Source organism: Myotis lucifugus, unplaced genomic scaffold, assembly GCF_000147115.1.
Source record: "Myotis lucifugus unplaced genomic scaffold, Myoluc2.0 scaffold_582, whole genome shotgun sequence".
NCBI classification, from domain to species: Eukaryota; Metazoa; Chordata; class Mammalia; order Chiroptera; family Vespertilionidae; genus Myotis; species Myotis lucifugus.
The window spans coordinates 63,243-83,338 of NW_005871630.1; the positions used below are offsets into that span (position 1 = coordinate 63,243).

Here is a 20,096-nt window from a genome sequence, read left to right on the forward strand (position 1 = left end):
AGTCAGTGCTTCCAGTGGAAGGAAGCCTGGTTAGTAGGCCACAGTCACAGTAATGACAGCTGTAACTGGTTACGTTTTATCTGCATATTTAGCACGTTCCTTCCTTTTAAATAATGTTACACCTTTTCTGTAAAAGAATACGCTGATCATTCCACAACAAGATACAGAAAGGGGTCTTTGGGTCCTTAAAAAAAATTTACAGCTGCAACAAACTCACCCCCGAGATGTGTCCTCCGATAGGAATTTTAATTTCATTTACTGTAACAGGAACTGCAAGTTCAGGAAGCAAACGGTGACAGCTTGATGTATGAATTTTGACATATTTCTTGAACTGGGATTACATTACAAAAGAAAGTGGAATTCTCAGCAAGTCAGATCTTGCCTATACACTCAATCTTCAAATCAATATGCTGAATTCTATACAACTCGCTTCTGACAGAGGAAAACAGCCGAGAGCCATGGCCCCGCCATGGCGAGGTTGCCCGCGCGCTCAGAACCGAGCTAGAGCGGTTTTGGTGTCCGCACAGAAACACTCAGCTCTTGACTGAGTCCCACCAAAGAGAAATCAGCTCCGAAAGCATCTGTGGTGAAACTGACAAGAAAAAAAATGATTCTCCGCTGAAGAAAGGGCTCATGTTTGCTCTCACTTGACTTCCTCCGAGAAGGCCCTCTAGGGAAAGCAATGTACACAGCCCAGGGAATGTGAGAGCTACTTCAAGCTTTGTGAGCACCAGAAATTAGAGGAACATTAATTTTCATTTGAAAACGTTATTTTATTTTTATCGCATGTCTTTGTTTGAAAATGCAGTCAGGATATTTTATAGTAAAATACAGACTACTTGAAAAGGGGGGTTGTGTCCTATTGGCTGTGTATTTTCAGAACCTAAAACTGTGCTCAGTATGCACCAGACAACAAATATTTTAAAAACAAACTCTCATTCAAGAAAACTGTACTGAATGCCTACTGTGTGGCAGGTACAATTTAATCTTGGGAACAACAAAGGGGGTAAAACATTTTTGATGAAAAAGGCATCACAGAGATTTCTCACGTATATAAATGAAACCTACCTTCATAGATAATTTTGGATCAAGGTGGCCAAATAGTTGTGTTTAAATAATGAACTTCTCACACGCACCAACTTATTTCTTAAATGAAGCGATGCCTGTACTGAAAGCTGTGTGCGTGCATGTTTGGCCACATGGGATCAAACACACATGTGCATGCATGAATCTTTCTATCGGGAGGAGGAGAGAAGAACTGAACAGCACCTCCATGGACCCTCTGGCGGGGAGGACTCAAGCCCAAACCTGGACAGCTCATCTCAGCCAAGACCACTTCTCTGGGGAAAAGAAGGTGGATAAACTAGGTCACCTGCCTGCCCATGTGAAAAGAATGCATGTAGCTTTATGAAGAAAAAAAAAGTTTGTTTTTTTCCCCTAATAAAGCATTCACTTAAAGAACTTATGATAATAGCAAAGAAAAGAAGAATGGGGAAGAAAAAAGTAAACCATACATTCCTTATTCTAACAAAGAAGCCAAAGAATGCTTTCTCCGTGTTTACAGCATAATACCATGTGCCTCTCCCAACAGAAACCAAAACAGGATCTCCATTTCAGGCCCACAAAGGTTTAAAGGAAAGCTAATCACTAAGATGGGGCAAGGAGATGCCCGTGAGTGGAGCACAGAACAAGGGAAGAACGGAAGTCAGTGAGCGCCTGCCTGCGGGACTGGTAAAGGGACTCCAGCACCAGCTGGACTTACAGCTCAGGACGCACCGACCCACCATGTGTGCTGACTTCAGAGCTCAATGGGAAGACGGGTGAAACCCACTGCCGAGCCAGGCCCCTCCTCGCCCCTGAGGACAGCCCGAGGGCACAAACACAAGGCAAGAGCAGCACCCTTCCTGGGCCTGTGGAGCTCCTGGAGTCCAGCTCCCGTGCCTGCTGAGAGGGGTGCTCCTGGCACAGCTGGCCCAGAGTATGGCATCGTTCACCCGCTCCGGCCTGCCAGGGCTCCCAGCGCGGAGGTTAGAGCTGCTTGCGCTCCTGCGTGAGCTCACCTGCGAAGGTGCCGGTCTGCTCTGGAGCACGCGGCTCGGAGCAGCTTTCACTCAATAAGCGACAGCTGAGTTAAATCCCTGCCTCTCTGTCTTGGGTCTCACATTTAAAAAAAGATGGTAATGACCCTTCCAGCCTTGTCCAGAGCTGTCACATGGCTCCAATGAACTAAGAGCAGTGACAGGGAAGGGCCTCCGAGTCTCAAGGGCGCTCTCCGGGTGGGCACCACACTCCATGCATCAGTGAACTTCAAGCAGAGACCCAGCTGGGCTTAGCTGGCTTCTGATCAAACGGCAGAGCAATCGGGTCATGTGTCATCAATAATTTTGGAATTCCAGTTCAGAGGCAAGGATGGCGTCTAGATGCTCCTAGAGTGACAGGTTCACTGATGGAGACACCCACCCATCTCATCCAACAAAGGCCCCCATGCTGGGAACGCCCTGTGAAGAGGGGGGGAACTGAGACGGAGGCGTGCGTCGATGTGCTCATCACCAGAGCGCCAGCCTTGACCGAGATGGGCCTTGAGCGGCCTGGCTGGCCTGGGGACCCGACCGAGCACACCAGCCCTCAGCACCTTCAGTGTGAAATCCAAGATGAAGCCTCCCGGGAGCTCCCGAATGAGAGGCCCTGGTGCGGGGCGGGGGAGCAGGCGCTCACAGACAAGCCTGGGTTCGCAGAGCCCCGCAGCTCACAGGCTGAATGGCTCTCCCTGAACGCAGTGAGCAGAACCTGCTCTGCAGGGCGAACTGCAAAGACTAAATGATAAACCCCGTCCCCCAGTGAGCACACGCCGGGACGCACAGACACTAACCAGGCCCTCAGCCCGTCTCCTCCGGGTGAAGGAGGAACTAGGTCAGGCCGGGCAATACAAACCCTCACTCACATCTTCAGTCTCAGAGCAGAGACAGAGCTCCGTTTCCTGTGGGCAGAAGCGGGACCACCCCTGCAGGCGATACAATGAGAATGAATAGCCTGGCGATCAACACCGGCTATGCCATCACCGTTTTTCCAAAATCAGAGCCAAAGGCATCTGAGTGCCAGGGAGCTCCTTCCTTTGAATGAGCAGAGCCAACATCTGCCACCCCAGCTGAAATCAGGATTGACTTCGAGAACAAAGAAGCTTCCAGCACATTCAGAAAAAGACTGCTGCTGTGTCTGCTTCTTGGGAAGGAGAGGACAATCCCGAGCAATGCTTTCGGCTGAAGGCCTTTGTTGGCTCAGGGGAGAAAGTGGGAGAAACAGAGGCATTCCTCCCCTCAGTGAGCCAGCTCCTTCACAGCCTGGAGAGTGTTTGCTCAGAACTCAGAGCTATTAGCAACGGCCCACGGGCAGGAGCACCCGTGGTCTTCCTGGGCCCGCGACCTCCCGGGGCAGCCTTGGACACACTCCATGTTTACCCAGGGTGCAAGCTGAGCCTGCCTTCAGTGAGTCACTCCATAAGCCTTTGAAGGGTTACTACATTTATTCCTATAAGAGGCCAATCCAAAGCAGCAACAAAAGAACAGTTAAACACAAGAAAAAACACCTCCTTTGTGCTCCTCGAGAAAGACAGTCTTGGTCATTAAAGAGGTAAAGAGTTTTATTCTGTATAAACTTTCTCTTACAAAGATTAGCCCAGTAATTTTCCAAGGGGGGTTAGTAGTCTTCCACTCATACCTGCTTGACGATGAGGAGTCATCGAAATAGTGTACACACACAATAAAAACCAGGTTGTCGGGCGTTTGGTTCTGTGCCATGTGCTGTCGGAATTATTCTACTTATGAAATGCTCCAGAATTTGCCCCAGAATTTAGCATCTTAAGATCAAGATTTTATTTTCAATCTTTCTCTCCTCTGTTCTTTAGACTAGATGATTTCTATTGATCTATCTCCACGTACACCAACATTTTTTGTTGTTGTTAATCCTCACCTGAGGATATTTTTCCATTGATTTTTAGAGAAAGTGGAAGGGAGAAGGCAAGACAGAGAGAGAAACATCGATGTGAGAGACACACATCGACTGGTTGCCTCCCGCACGAGCCCCAACCAGAGCCAGGGATCAAGTCTGCAACCGAGGTACGTGTTCTTGACAGGAATCGAACCCAGGACCCTTCAGTCCATGGGTCAACTCTCTATCCATTGAACCAAACTAGCTAGGGCCCAACTCTTTATTCTGTCATCTCTATTGAGTTGTTAAGCACATTCAGTAAAAATTTTTAAATTTTGGTTTGGCTACTATATTTTTCAGGTTTAGAATTTCCAATTGGTTCATATTTTTATAGTTTCTATTTCTTTGAATCATGCTATCTTTCATGCATTAAAAGGATATTTTCCTTTACATCCTTGAGCACAGTTATAATTGCTTTCAAATCCTTGTCTGCTAAACTCAACATCTGTGTCATCACACAGTCAATCTCTATTAATTATCTTTTTCTCTTGAGAATTTTCCTGTGTGCCAGTGAGTCTGGATGCTGGCCGCTGTAAGTGCTATGCTGTGGGAACTCAGCGTTCTATTACTCTAAAACACTGTTATGTTTGTTTTAGCAGGCAGTTATCTTAGTTGGACCTTAACTGTAAATTCTTAGGGTGACCGTTCAAATCTCAATACGATTATTTCATCCTTCGCTGAGCTGCGTGGTGCCTAACCCACGTGTGATTCAGGCCTCAGCAGGGATGCAGGCGGTTAGCACAGAGAACTCGGGGCTTGCTTTCTCCTTTCCAGGATTACCTCCTTCACCTTCCAGTGGCTGTGGCTGCTTCAAACTGTCTTTCAGCCCTAGCCGGTTTGGCTCAGTGGATAAAGCGTCGGCCTGCGGACTCAAGGGTCCCAGGTTCGATTCCGGTCAAGGGCATGTACCTTGGCTGCAGGCACATCCCCAGTGGGAGGTGTGCAGGAGGCAGCTGATCGATGTTTCTTGCTCATCGATGTTTCTAACTCTCTATCCCTCTCCCTTCCTCTCTGTAAAAAAATCAATAAAATATATTTTTAAAAAAAACCAAAAAACTGTCTTTCATTCTTTAAGCTAAAAGGTCTGTAGGTTTTCCATCAGAGTTTTAACTGCCCTGCATCACACACACACACACACACACACACACACACACACACACACACTGTGCCTTCTTCCGTGTGTCAATTCAACTCAGAATCTGCCGTTGGGTCACCTTGGAGTGTCTTCACTAAGCTGTCTTTTGTCCTGAGTTTATAATTATTTGTGGGAAGATCAGTCCGATAGTAGCTTACAGCCATTAACAAAAGCAGAACCTACAACTCAATCCCCTCCCCCCGATTTTCACTTTTTCTCACAATGTTGTGGGCTGTGAAGTCAGGAAGAGCTTGCTGGGCAGGCTACTCCTGATTCACGGGGCCTCAGCTGGCAACTAGGAAACCGAGATAAGTGACTTCCAAGTTGGAGTCTCGCTCACATGTGTGGTGCCTCGGCCCTAGAACTGATCTCTTCCTGTCTCCTCCCTGCATCTCCTCCTCCAGGGCTGCTCCACATGGACTTGGCAACTCTCGGCACAGTGACCGCGGGAATCTGCGCTCTGACATGGCGACGGCTTCTGTGAGGCAGGCACGGGGCCCGCCAGGCAGTGCGGGCCATCACAGAGATGGGGCTGGACCACTCCCACCATATTTTGTTGCTCAAAGTAGTCAAAGAGCTCTAGTCATCCAAATTCAAGAGGATGGGGGAGTGGCAACGTCACATTGCAGGAATACACGCAGAATGATGGGTATTTGTGTGGCCACGTTTGAAAAGTGGAACCTGTCACACATATATTCAGTATTTAATGAAGCAAAACAGATGCTACTTAAAGTGTTAGGAAGATACAGGCAGTAGTTCAACATGAAGCATGTGGTCTAATTCTCCTGCCATCATTTTTTATCACCTTCTCATATTATTGATATAATTACCTCTAAGCTATTCAGCACAAAATAGGCTTCTAATGCAATCTACTGAGTTTCCAAAGATTTAATATTATATCCATTTCAAAACTCCTAGAAGAAATGCTTATGTTGCTATAATCCAAAACGTAGGGCACAGATATAAATTAAAATGTAGCTGTTTTTTCTTAAGATAATGTCAGTAACTGCTGTTGCCTAGCCAGAGCGGCTCAGTGGTTGAGCGTCGCCCCCTGCACTGAGAGGCTGCCGGTTCGATTCCCGGTCAGGGCACATGCCTGGGTTGCGGGTTTGATCTCCAGTTGGGGAGCATATGGAAGGCAACTGATCAGTGCTTCTCTCTCACATCAATGTCTCTCTCTCCTCCCTTCCTTTCTCTAAGCATGTCCTCAGGTGAGGATTAAAAAAGTAATAACTACTGCTTATTGTGTCTACTATGTGTTAAATAATTCCTAGGCTTTTTAAATACCTGTTTTTATTGACTATTGTCTAAGGACATTAGGTTGTTTAAATGCATAGGCTTAGGACGAAGATCAACAATTTACTCAAACACACTAAGGACAAATACAATGCAAATTACAAAAATACAAACCCTAATACAAGTAATTATGGCATTTTATGTTTATCTGTGGGAATATATATACACACATATACATATCTCAAGCTACTTTCTAAGCACTGTAAGCTTCCATGCCAAAAAAGTGATTATTTTCTGATTTTAAATATTATATTCTAAATGAAGTCACATATGTCTTATACATAGTAAGAAACAATCTTACCTTGTCTTGGTTATCTTTATTCTTGTAACACATATTTCCGATCAGACGAATGAGATGAGACCTAAAGCCCTCGGCCATGTTTTTGACGTCCCCTTCCGCTCTGATGCAAGCAGAGGTATTGAAGATGTCCGTGGTGTCGTTGGCAGTTACATGAATCAACCGTAAAAGATCTATAACAAAAACAACAAACTTCATTTTCCACAGAAACATTGTTAGTATGTTGTACTAGTTTTCCATAAATGAATCTAATTTATGTTAATGGATTAAAATCAAATACAGGTTGAATACTGAAAGCTTCCTTTAAATAATGATTAAAAGGCTCTTCTATTTTTGCTCTAAAATTTTTCATGAATGGTTTTGGGGACACAGGCCATAATGACGACCCCAACTTGGGCTTTCCATTTATCCACAAAGAAAAGTTAGCTAAACATTTTCCACCATCTTTCTTAGAAAAAGATTTCCAATTTCAACTTCTTTGTGGAAGAACAGCTGTGAGGCCCACTGTCAGCTGAGTCTAGAGACACCTCCTGTCTGTGAGGAGCCACCCCACACACCCAGGAGCACGGGCGTCCCTCTGGCCAGGTGATCAGAAGGCGGCCCTGCTCTCCAGGTGCTGTTTTGGCTACACTGAGAAGAACTGATGAATACTGTTACACTGTATGAGACGCCGTAACAGCCTAGGAAAAGAAGCTGTATTTAAGTGTTTGAGCATTATCTCATTTAACCAGCTCAACAAACCTTTTAACACATTAAGCGCCCAGCCTGTTTTGTCTTTAGGACTGAAAGTATGGTGTCAGTCACCGGTGACTGACTGGGCACTTAACGTGTTAAAGGCAGTGGTCTCTTTCCCAATTTATAATGAAGGAATCGGGCTCAGAGAAGTTAGTAATTTCAGAGTTGAGATGGCAGCCTGTGCCTGCCCTGACTCCAAATGCATACTTTTCCACAATGACTAAATATCACTAAAAGCACCGAATTCAGAAATAAACACCGATACGGGATTCTACTACCGTCTACAGCTCACTGTGAACTTGTCTACCCATCTAGATCCAAATTCATTTTTCTTAGCATATGAGTCTCCAGAATAATTATAACCTTTTCTAAAGAAAAACATAGCAGCCAGTGAATAGCAACACCATAAGCATGGCTAACCACAAGGAGCAGGTTCTACCTGAATTATTTTTTAAACAGTTTTTTAGCAAAGATGGTAATATTTCAAACACTGGCATCTTGCTTAAAAGCAATCCTATATAATAAAAGCATAGTATGCAAACTGTCCCCTCGACCAGGGGGCGGGGCTGGCCAGGGGAAGGGAGAGAGGCCCGGCTGGCAGCCCGCAGCCGCTAAGGACCCTACCAGTGCATGAACTTTGTGCACTGGGCCTCTAGTTTTCTATAAAAATCAAAGACACAATAACTATGTGTAAGGCACTATTCTTCGTGCCCCATAAATGTGACTAGGAAAATTTTTACTAACAAATTTGGTAAAACTACAGTGATATTAAAAATGCTATCATCATCGAAACCGCGCCCCCTCACCATCGCAGGCCCTGGTGATGAAACACCCCCAGGAGCACCATGCGGCAGGCACTGGGACCCTCACATGCCGATGAGGCAGCTTGAGTCAAACAGCAGGGCAGGGGCAACAGCCTGAGCTGTTACCAAAACACCACAGTTCCTCCTAAGAAAAAATATTCCCCCAAATCTCAAAAATATAACAATACCCTGAAAATTACAGATCCGTGTTTGAACTTATGAAAAGTCAGAGATTTCTCGATTAAAAACAACAGCGTGTGCTGGCTCACTCACCAACGGCTCTCTCCAGCAAGCCAGGGTACACCTGCAGGTAGCTGAGCAGGTCGGTGTTGGCAGTCATCTCACACAGGACGTCAAGGAGCCTAATTGTAGCCAGGGCCTCGTGAGAAGAGAAGGAAACATACGTTTTTAAATCAAACTAAATTATTTGACTGCTTTAAATAGATGTGAGAGAATGAACTACCACAGTAAGTATTAAAGAGTCAGTGCTTCTCACACATCTGAAGAGAGAAACAACTATCAAAACCAAAACAGAAGTATCAGAAATGGACGGAACAACCAGCTGCGCTAGCAGACACCGCCATCGAGAAGGCAAGATTATGTGTCTTATTGGAGCAAAGAACCAGAGAAGTTCTCATCCAAGCAAAAATACCTTCCAGCAGTGGAATGAGTGTTCAAAATTACTAGCTACGCACATAACATTTATGCAGATACTTTCTTTTTAAAGCGTTCCCAGCAAGCAAGTTCACTTTACAGATACAAATACACCATGAACTACATTAATTTCGTGTCCACAGGAATCCTGTAAAATGCTGTGGTGCAGAGCATTGGCAACAAGAATCTGCATTATTTCTGGATAAATATAAACCTATATACAATATCTTGGTAAGCTGGAAAATATATTATTTGGAAATGCTAGTTCACATGGCTACTAAAGAGTTTATTACCAAAAAAAAGAAAAAGAAAAAAGAGTTTATTACCAAATAGACTACATGCCCAAGAAAATACCAACTACCAATGGCATGGTACTAGGGAGTCAAAATAAAATCTTTTAAAATATATATATATTTCTATTGATTTCAGAGAGGAAGGGAGAGGGAGAGATAGAAACATCAATGGTGAAAAAGACTCATTAATTGGCTGCCTCCTACATGCCCTACACTAGGGATCAAGCTGGCAACCCAGGCATGTGCCCTGACCAGGAATCAAACCACGACTCCTGGTTCATAGGTCAATGTTCAACCACTGAGCCACACCAGCTGGGACAAAATAAAATCTTAAAATGCAATTTTTGTACAGATTTTGAACCTCATTTTTAAAGTACACATTAGCTGGCAAACTGTGGTAGATGCTATAAATTTAGGTCATAAAGATAAGACTCTTCAAAAGAAAAAAAAATCTTCTTTTTGTTAATTCTAACTGCATTTACTATTTTGTAATTCGGAGATTTAAAATACTATTTTAGTGTTGCAATCTCAAAATAAACAGCAAGAAACATACATTTTTAATGCCTTGCATTTTAATTTTATTTCATAGCTTCAATTGCTGGTTAAAAAGTTAGAGGGAAATCCTATATAATAAAGAGGTAATATGCAAATTGACAGTCATGCCCTCACAAGATGGCTGCCTACAACCAGGCCAGCAGGGGGGTTAGTGAGGGACGACCAAACGACTGAACAAGCAAGCTGCATGGGGCAAACAGGCCGGCAGGGGGGTTAGTGAGGGATGACCAAACAACTGAACAACAGGCTGCGGGGGATGACCAGGCCAGCGGGGGGGCTGTGAAGGGCAACCAGGCCGGCTGGGAGGGCAGTTGGGGGCGACCAGGCTGGCAGAGGGGGCAGTTAGGGGCAACCAGGCCAGCAGGGGGGGCTTTTGAAGGCAATCAGGCTGGCGGAGGGGCAGTGAGGGGTGACTAGGCCAGGGCATCTTGCAATACGGGTGGCAAAGGAGCTAACTGAAACTACTAGGATCAGGTCAGGAGAAACCAGAAGCAACCCAAGAGGCCCCAGCAGGAAGCGCACATTAGGACATCAGGAAGAATCACGCTGCAGATGACGGAGAACAAATCAAGTAAGTCTAAAGCCATGACTGCATAATAATTAAAACAAAACAAGGCACTTGACATCTCTGGATGATATCACAAAATCAACTCCTTACTCTGAATACTGGTAATCAAGGAGGGGAAAACAAAGTGTATCTTATATAACCTATTAGCTGATTAGGGGAAGGTATCTTTAGAAAATATTATAGTTAATAAATGAAAAATGAATGATATTTCACAGCCCCTAACAACTGATGGATCTAGGTCAGTGATGGCGAACCTTTTGAGCTCAGCGTGTCAGCATTTTGAAAAACCCTAACTTAACTCTGGTGCCGTGTCACATATAGAAATTTTTTGATATTTGCAATCATAGTAAAACAAAGACTTATATTTTTGATATTTATTTTATATATTTAAATGCCATTTAACAAAGAAAAATCAACCAAAAAAATGAGTTTGCGTGTCACCTCTGACACGCGTGTCATAGGTTCGCCATCACTGATCTAGGTAATAATCATAACACCTGCTAGCATCACAAAAGAGACAACCAGACATTATGAGCCTCTTGATGAATGAACGTGTCAACAAAGATGAAACATGACTAAAAAAAAATCACAACGAAAAACTAACTGGAATCTGAATACGCATTTGGAACTAATTATCATTCACAAGAAATTCAAGGAAAAGAAGCCATGTTAACACCACCATGGAGATCCACTCATCCAAATCCAAACTGTAGAAAACGCCACAGGTCAAACAAGCCAAGTTCTTCAACAAACAACTAGCACAGGAAAGAGAAGGAAGAGGGATGGGGGCGGGGGTAACCTATACACTAGTAGGAAGGGAGATCTGAGACCTATCAACCAATTGCAATGTATGGCCCTTATTTGTATCCCAAATCAAAGAAATAAATTTGGGGGGAAAGTAGACAATGGGGGTAATGTAAATACTGTTTGATACTAAAATTTAAAAATTTTAAATGTGCTAATTGTACTTCACTTATGTGTGAAGACTCCTTATCTTTTAGAGATACATATAAAATTAACTGATGGCCCTGGCCGGTTGCTCATCAGTTAGAGCGTCGGCCCGAGGACCAAAGGGTCTCAGGTTCGATTCCTGGTTAAGGGCATGTATCTCAGAAGTATGCAAGAATATACGAAAAGACAGACACAGGTATATTAACATCATAATCTAAGACCATTTTTATAAAGGAAGAGATATGGATAAAACCTCAGGATCTTAAAGCCGAATGAATACATAAATTAAAAACCAGATGCTATAAAAATGATTGCCTCTTTCTGATTTTTCAGACATAGTATTATGAGCACGTTACTGGTTATCTTGTCCTAAAAATATCACAGATGGGTAAATGCAGTGGTTTGCTGGTAAAGTGGCCGATTTCCGCGCTATAGATACTCCACAACGGCCGCTTTCAAGCTACCGAGAGTTTAACAATCAGCTCACAAACTCCTGACTCTCAGGCATCGGTGGAGACCACACCAGGACACCAGGATGTATAAATATTGAGGCAAGGGGTCTGTGAAAAATGACCATAGCTTTTTAAACTTGTAAGTGAAAGGATAACGTATATACACTAATATGCACAAGTCATGCGTGTATATAGATCAATGAATTATCAAAAAGTAAACTATTGGGGTTTTTCAAAAGGAAACTGTCCACAATTTTCTATCACTTAATATGTAATAATTTCTCCCACCTTAGAGAAAAACCTCTTTGGAGGAAAAATGTAAAATTTCCTAAATATAGTTCCATCAGGTCACTGATGATAATATTGAACTCATCTATACTATAAATATAAGAGCCGTGAGAACATTTACAGCTGAGGTTTCACCAGCACTAAGCTTTCCCTCCCTTCTGTTCTGGAGAATTCATTTAACCTCCTAGAAGCTCAGCTCACTGCTCCTCCTGCTGGAAACACGCAACTCTCTCCACGAAGGACAGGCAAACCCGTGAGTGAGGGCGTTCTCTTTCTCCTCCTCTGTCACAGCAAATGGCAACACAAATATTGGCTTTATCGGCGAGACCTCACATGGCCGGCATGAACATCAATAGCAAAGTAACCCCGAGGAAGAGTACATGCCCCAGAACGAAGCACACCTTTGTGGCAGGAGTTCGCAGGCTCCAGATGCGATGGAGCAGTGACCACACCCCCCTTCCCATCTGGAGAAAGAGGATGGTCCCACCAAAGGGCAAGCCCTCACCTATCCCTCCACCTATTTGCCAAAGTGATTCTCTCTCTTCATCATTCCTATCAGCACAGAAAGGACCCATTATTGTGTTTCTGAACATGCTGATTAAGTCAACTTCACTGAGGTAGAAGTTACATGCAATAAAATACATGCTCTTAAGTCTACGGTACTGAGCTGTGTGAATGTACACAGCTATAATATTTCTATTGCCCATGACATTCCCGCGTGCCCTCCGCAGCCAACCCCACCTGTCCACTGGCAGCCCGGGGACAGCTGAGCTGCCTCGCCGTGAGTGGTAAGCGATGTGCTGTGGAGCTTGAGGTGGAATCAGACTACACTCTCTATCCTGCCTGGCTTCTTTCATCGCTGCGTGTGAGATTCATCTCTGTTCTTGTCTCAGAAATATACTTCTTTATACTGCTGAATAGAATTCCAGAGAAAATCCAATTCCAACTTTAAGACCAAAGGAAAAAGAAATCAATTAAAATGAAGAGAATTTCTAAAGTGAAGAGGAGGGAAACAGAATGTGAGCTAGCTTAGCAAAGGAAAGGCCGGAATGACGTAGGGTAGAGGCTGGGAGAGTAAAAATGCCTGAAGGGGCCAACCAGGGTTGGGTGAACAGGAATCTCCTACAACGTCAGAAGAAACAAACTCTGGAAGGCAGTTTGCAAATGTGCATCCTAAGCTTTCCAACGGGATCAACCCTTCCGCCCAGCAGGCCACGTCTGGGACTGCGCCTGGGTTAACAAGCATGGAAGTGTACAAAGATGCTGCTACGGAGACACAGTCTAGAGCACTCTTCAGAACCAACGCAAACAGGGACACCTCAATGTCCAGCTCCCTGTAGCTGCACAAATAAATGATGATAAATTCTTTACTTAGAGTGCTACACTGGCACTTTAAAAAGCCATTAACAAACTATTGTTCATTCATTCAGAAAATAGTTGCTAAGTGCCCACTATGTACATAGTACTACAAACGTAGTCAAAACTTCTGTGCGCATGGAGCTTACATTCAGAAGAAACAACAGGAATTTACAAAGAGATGGCACAGAATCATTTCATTTTTAATGTGTGTGTGCACAAGTGTACATATGCATGTGTCTATTTGATGTTATCTGCCTAGATAAATATATTAACTAGAATTGTTGTCATTAACTTTGAATAGTTGTGAATAAGAATATTGTTCTCCTTTATCTGTATTTTCTTAACTGTTCTAAAATAAGGATACAGTCTTAGTCTATTTAAACTGTTCTAACAAAAACAGCATAATCTATATATATAAAAGGCTAAGTGACCCGGCCGACCGGCTGGTACCTATAACGTGCACTGACCATCAGGGGGCAGACACTCAATGCAGGAGCTGCCGAGCTGCCCTGACTTGGCAGTGGCGGTTCTTGGGTGACGCACCCCGGGAACAAGAGAGGAGGGAGCCCGATTCCTCTTGGGGCCGTGCGATTCCACCTTCGGCCGTGGGTTATGTTGTTGCTGGGGTACTGTCGCCCCAAATCTGGTTTACTGCACACTTGCATTTACGTTCCACACCCTGTACGACAGCAACTTTGCAGAGTGCCCTCTTGCACTCCAGGACCCCTCGGGGGATGTCTGAGAGCCGGTTTCAGCCTGATCCCCTCAGGCCAGGCCAAGGGACCCCACCTGCCGGAGGGACCCCGCTCACTCCGCAGACGACCTTCAAGCCGCCCCAGGTGAGGCTGGCCAGGAGGGACTGTGGGACCACCCAGGACTGCCTGCATTAGTCCCTGCACTGGAGCCAGCGCCACGAGCCGAGCGTGAGTTTTCTTACCCCCTCCTGCCTGCCCTGCCCAGACGCCTTTCAAGCCTCTGTACCATCCCAGGAATTCTAATTAATTTCCTTTCAATGTGCACGAATCCATGCACTGGGCCATTAGTATGGCTTATAAACAAGGGAAATTATTTCTTGCAGTTGTGGAAGTTGTATGTTCAAGATCAGGTGCTGGCGTGGCTGGTTTGGGGAGGAAGTCTTGCGGGTTGCAGATTGCTGGCTTCTTGCTATGCCCTCACGTGGTGGGAGGGGCGAGGGATCTTTCTGGGGCACTAACCCTACTCATAAGGGCTCCACCATGACCTGATCACGTTCCAAAAGCCCCACCTCCTAACACTATCAACTCTGTCATTAGGTTTCCAACATATGAAGGGGGAGGAGAGAGACATCTGACTATCACGATACTTATGTAATCTTTCTGAAAAGTTTGTAAAAAGAATTCTCATAGAGGACCTAGTTGAGTTGGGAAGTCTGTCTTCTCACCTCGTCATCATCATGCTGCCCGGCAGTCAGTTTCAGCACAACCCTGCACTGGTCCACGAAGGTGCTGGCGATGAGCTCGGCGTGGCCCAGGAGCGCAGTCGTGTCATCCTTGGTCAGAGGCTCCTCGCCCACCATCTTGGCTATTAGAACGTCCAAGAGTGTGACCCTGTGAAGCAAAGACTTTACAGGAACATGCAATACTGGGATGCCACAGCGCTAGAAATATCTAGAGACCACTGTAAGAGAACATTTTTACTCTTTAACTTCCGTACTCTGCTTACAATGTCTAGCTGGGGAAACAGGATTTGAGAATAAAATTAACCCTCATCAATCACCTGTTTTTTAAAAATCTTGATTTCTTTGATATGGCGAGGCTACAGAAAAAAGCACCTTTTATATTGTTACTTTCAGCACTAAAATAATTCAAACTTCAGAAATGCTGCCAGTTTTCTAATATATCAACAATAATAACAATAGCAAAGTCAAATGGGCAACATTCACTACTTATTTTTTTTATTTTTTCAGGAAATGTATACTTAATCATTCTCTGAGTGATCAGAACTATAAAACCAACATTCACTACTTACTAGAGCGAAGCGCTTTCCCCCCATGTTCTCATTTGGTGCACACAGAACTGCGAGGCCGGTGCTCCGCCTCACGCCAGGTGGTGAGAGGCTTACGCAGGCTGCCTGCGCAGGGTCACCCACCTGAGAGCCACGGCTCTCCCGCTCCTGGGTCGGGTGCCTTAGCTGCTCATTTTACTATCTTTCTTGGGAAGGTTGGCTTTTTTGTTTGTTTCATCATTTGAGTTTACAAAAACATAAATCTGAAACCCAACCTATGCCATTTTTTACATCAATATTTAAATTATCAATAAATATTTTTATTCAACAACCTTTTTCCTTTTCCTAGAAAAAAACAATTCATACAGAGGGTAACCTATCCAGCATAAACCAAGTACGTTCCTCAAAATCCTATTCTGACCTGGGATTATATGTACAAGTCTTTATTTCTACACCAGAGAGGGGCCCCGCTTCCTTTCATCAAATGTATCACAAAGTTTGCTGGCATCATTAAATTGCTTCCATGTGTGTATATGTGCAATTCAGAGGGCATGAGGAGCAAAAGTACAAATCTCAAGCCAGAATATTTATGGTTGCTGTTTCTGGAAAACAAAGTCCGCAGCAGCTAGAAATCTGGCCGAGGCCGTCTAACTACGCGCAATATGAGCCACAAGACGCACCTCCAGCAAAATCTACCTCCCAAGGGAACGGAGGGTGAGGCGCTCATTCAGGTCTTCATTCATTCACTGACTGGCATCGGTGTCTGGTCATGGCATCTAAACCACCATACTCGACACGTCAACGTCAGAGAAATACACGGTATTCAGGAGAAATAAGCCACCGATGAGAGAATGATTATCTTGTCGTAAAGGAATTCACTTTAAATGTCCTCGTACAGTGTACTGTCGGGTGTCTTTTACGTTTTTACATACAACACAGATGTTACCCTACCCAATGGCCTTCCGTTGGCGGACAGGGCAGTGTTATCAAGACAGGCTCCAGAGCCAGGCTGCCGTCCACCGCAGGGAGGCCTGGACAAGCCACTAACCTCTCTCCCTCCGTGTGTGCACCTGCAACGCGGGACGACAGGAGTGCCAGCCTGCTGAGGTTGACAGTGACTGCGCTGCCCGTGGTGCCTGGGACAGCGCCTGACTCACCTAACAAGAGCTGTGTACAAGTTCGTAGGAGCAAAAACTGTCAATGCTTTCACTGACAATGTATTCATAGTAAAAGCAATGACTACCCATAATACCAAGTGCAGAGGAGAGGGGAGGGTGGCTCTTAGTGACATTTGTAGATTTAGGATGTGGTCAATTAGATGTTAAATTTCTGACACATCTTCTTGTATAAAATAAGCATTTTGAAAAGAGCAAGGTCCCCTCGTAGATGCCACCTTCCACCTCGCTGTGCCTGGAAGACTGTAACTCGGTCTCGCTCGCAGTGACCATTGCAACCTGGAAAGTGGAGGCGGGCCCCACAGGATAGGTTGCCTTGTGTAGGATACCAGGGCTCGCACACCCTAACCAGCTACTAAAGACCCTTCCGTGCGTAAGGAAACCCCTCAGCCGCGCATGCTTCCATTCAAAAAACCCTGTTTTGCACCTGTTCTGTGCCTGGGCAACGTGGACACCGCAGAATAGGAAAGACCAAACCCTTCCCGCACACAGCACCTGACGGGAGTGCCGGGCAGCAGCAGGCAGGCACGTGGCACGGTCCGCTGTATGACAGGTTATGTAATGGCACACGGGCCAATGTCTGCTAGGTTCTGTGAGGAGGGGATAGCACTCCTCCTGGGAAGGAGAACACAGGAGGCGGAGGAGGAGATCACGCTTGAGCAGAAAACTCCCATGAAGGAGGGAAGCAGCGGCCACCACTGGTTTATAAATAAAAATGGAAACTATTGTCTGCCATCCTCATTTGCTTAGATAATGATTAGTTGAAAAACAGATCACTTGACAGCCATGCAGAAAATACAAACATGAGTATTAAATCACAATTACACTATGTATTCGTGTACTCGTGTGTTCCTTACTGCAAAGCAATGACTATTTCTACCAGTGCTCATCAAGTTACTTATTTTAGGTAAAAAAACAAACAAACAAACAAAAAAACTACAAATAATTCTCTTTCAGGAATAGTATACATATGTGGCAGTAGCAGGGGTCATGGATTTATAAACATGGTATTTAAACTCACTTTCTAAGCATGAACTTTTCTTTTTTGTTAAAGATATTAAAGAAAAATCAGTACTTAACACGACTACGAAGGAGTGCATAAAGCTTAATGTGAGACCCAAACACACAGGCAAAATTTCCAAACCACAGCAATTATAAAAATTGTGACTACAATCAAAAGAGTAACATTTTTAAAGTTCTTAACCATTATATCAGTTTCTGATCATCAGATTTCTGAGTAAGTTTTATTTTCCTAAGACAACATTTCCAATAAGGTTTGGAAAAACACATCCTATTGGAATGGAAAGAGAACTGTGAATCATTTTGTTTAATCCTCTAATTTTATAGGTCAGGAAACTGAATCCAAACACGATAAAGGCCTGGCCACAGTCACACACAGAATTCCTATCGCCAGGCGGGCAGGGAGCCGGCTCGCTCTCAGCGCACTCACTGCTCTGCCCGCTGCAACAGCGGGGAGGTCCCGCCGGGCACCCATCTTCCGTGGGTCTGAGTTACCTATCGGAAACTACCACCGGGGAGCGTATCTCCCAAACTATCCTATCAGCGAGGTGGACAGATGCGCACTCTTCAAACACACAGCAGGAATATGTAGTTGCAGGAATGACTAGGATAAAGCACGGCACAAGCACATTTGGCTCCTGGCGTTTTTGAATGCGGCTTCCCTGGACAATGGCGCCAACCTGGATTCTGCAGCCCCGCGCTAACCACTGCCTGTTGTGGCGAAGCTGTAATGTTAACCAACCAATTTCAAACCATTACTGACACAGAAACATGTATTTAGAGATTTTGTGCCAACTAAGAAACCACACAGTTTTCAGTCATGTGTACAGGATACCCTATATGGAATGCTAAATACTCAAAACCACACTGGTTTTTGGGGTTACCTTTCTTGATTGCTCATTTTGGCATACATGGCTCTCACCAATTCCGGACTTTTCAGAAAATGGTCTGTAATAATCAAGAACCTAAGGAAAAAAGGAGAAAGAAGTTTGGTTACTAGAAACATAGTCAGACATGGCCTTATCAACTTTATAGGCATATCTTACACATAAAAGCACTCCTTTCAATTGAATTCTTGATTAGCCGTAATCTTAAGATGTTTTAAGAGGTTCACATACTATTTTCTATTAGCAGCTAGAGGAAAATTAAAGCTCTCACAATATTTCTCTCCAATCTTATTTCTGAAACGTTTACTGAAATGATTCCGCTTTACCCAGCTGGAAGAAAAGGCCTGCTATCGCATTCGGCAAAGCTGGGAAAGGAAAAACACTTCCCTGGAGTTTAAACAGCAGAATGGAATTTAGCTGCAAGCTCAGGAATAAACAGAAACACTTTCACTGGTTTAGTCAGAAGCTTGGTGCGAACATGACCCGAGAAAGAGAACATCCTACTGTTTTTCGTGGGAACATATGCCAACCACAGAGCAGTGAACACTGGCTTGATTATCTCCTCTGTAAAGCTCTCAAGTTACCAAGAAAACATCCTCACTGTCAGGCAGCGCAGCATCCAAACTTAGAGATCAATTGCGCGAACCCCCAGGCACAGATTATGAGCATATTCTTCAAAGTGCCCCTGTGACAGCTAGAAGATTGAACGGTTTATTAATGAGTTCTGCATCTATTTACCAGAGGGCATCTGAAGACTTAAGAACTAAAGAACACACTGTTCATTCCAAGTTTAGAGTAATCGAAGTGGCTATTAAAAAGCCAATATATGTACAGTCATAGTTTATTTAATTACTTCTTAACAAATAAAAGTATGGCTTTCAGAATGATAACAGGATGAAGCACATTAGCTACCACAACGCTGTCACTTCACATAAAAACAAAACCTAAACCCCTCCTCCACTTCCTCCACATCCACACACAGCAATGGCGATGGAATGCTCTTCTAGTGACTCGAAAATGGTCATTTAAGTGGCTATCAGTTATGCAGAAGTGTTTATGTGGTAGATGCTTAGATTATTTTTCTAAATATAATACATACACTCTCCACTCCAGGGTGCTGCATAAATTCTCAATTTTTAGTAAAAATTCACTGCATTTACTTTCTTACCAAATATCGACTCGAGAAACCACAGGTGAAAACTTTCACAACAAAGAGACCCAATCACACTCCATATTTGCTAAGTTACACACTTTAATTTGTGATTAATTTTTTTGCAGAACTATTTCTGTAAATTAAGAAATTCGGTGGTAATTCTGTAAGAGGGAGGCAGGGTCCCACTAATCTACAACCCAAAATGTGCAAGGACATCTAGAGACGGCCAGGAACACTCCAATAGTTCCCCAAGTCTATGGAGAGTGGGACAGACTGCCCGGGGGAGGGTCAAAACACATCCTATCCAAGAGGCAGAAGTCGGAGCGGAAGGGGCACAGAGAAGTATATCTTTATTTCACAGAAAGAAAAAGCTAGAAATGGGATCCTGTCCGCGCTCCTCAGTGCTCCCTTCAGTTCCGCTGCAGGCGTTGGGGGGCCTGGTTTCCCTCCCACCAATTACTCTCAGCTCTGGGGCCAGAGTGGCCCCCCCAGGCAGTTGGAGCAGAG

At 44.4% G+C, this 20,096-nt stretch overlaps 1 protein-coding gene across 1 annotated transcript in view; it reads right to left on the reverse strand.

Annotated features, from left to right (window-relative positions):
• Positions 1 to 20,096, reverse strand: part of ATXN10 (ataxin 10) — a 103,082-nt gene that overhangs the window by 58,057 nt on the left and 24,929 nt on the right. Inside the window, exons 6-9 of the mRNA XM_023745787.1 lie at positions 18,434 to 18,514; positions 14,792 to 14,957; positions 8,525 to 8,630; positions 6,717 to 6,886 (exon numbers count right to left, since the gene is read on the reverse strand). Coding sequence (XP_023601555.1) covers positions 6,717 to 6,886; positions 8,525 to 8,630; positions 14,792 to 14,957; positions 18,434 to 18,514 — 523 coding nt within the window. The remainder of the gene's footprint in view (positions 1 to 6,716; positions 6,887 to 8,524; positions 8,631 to 14,791; positions 14,958 to 18,433; positions 18,515 to 20,096) is intronic.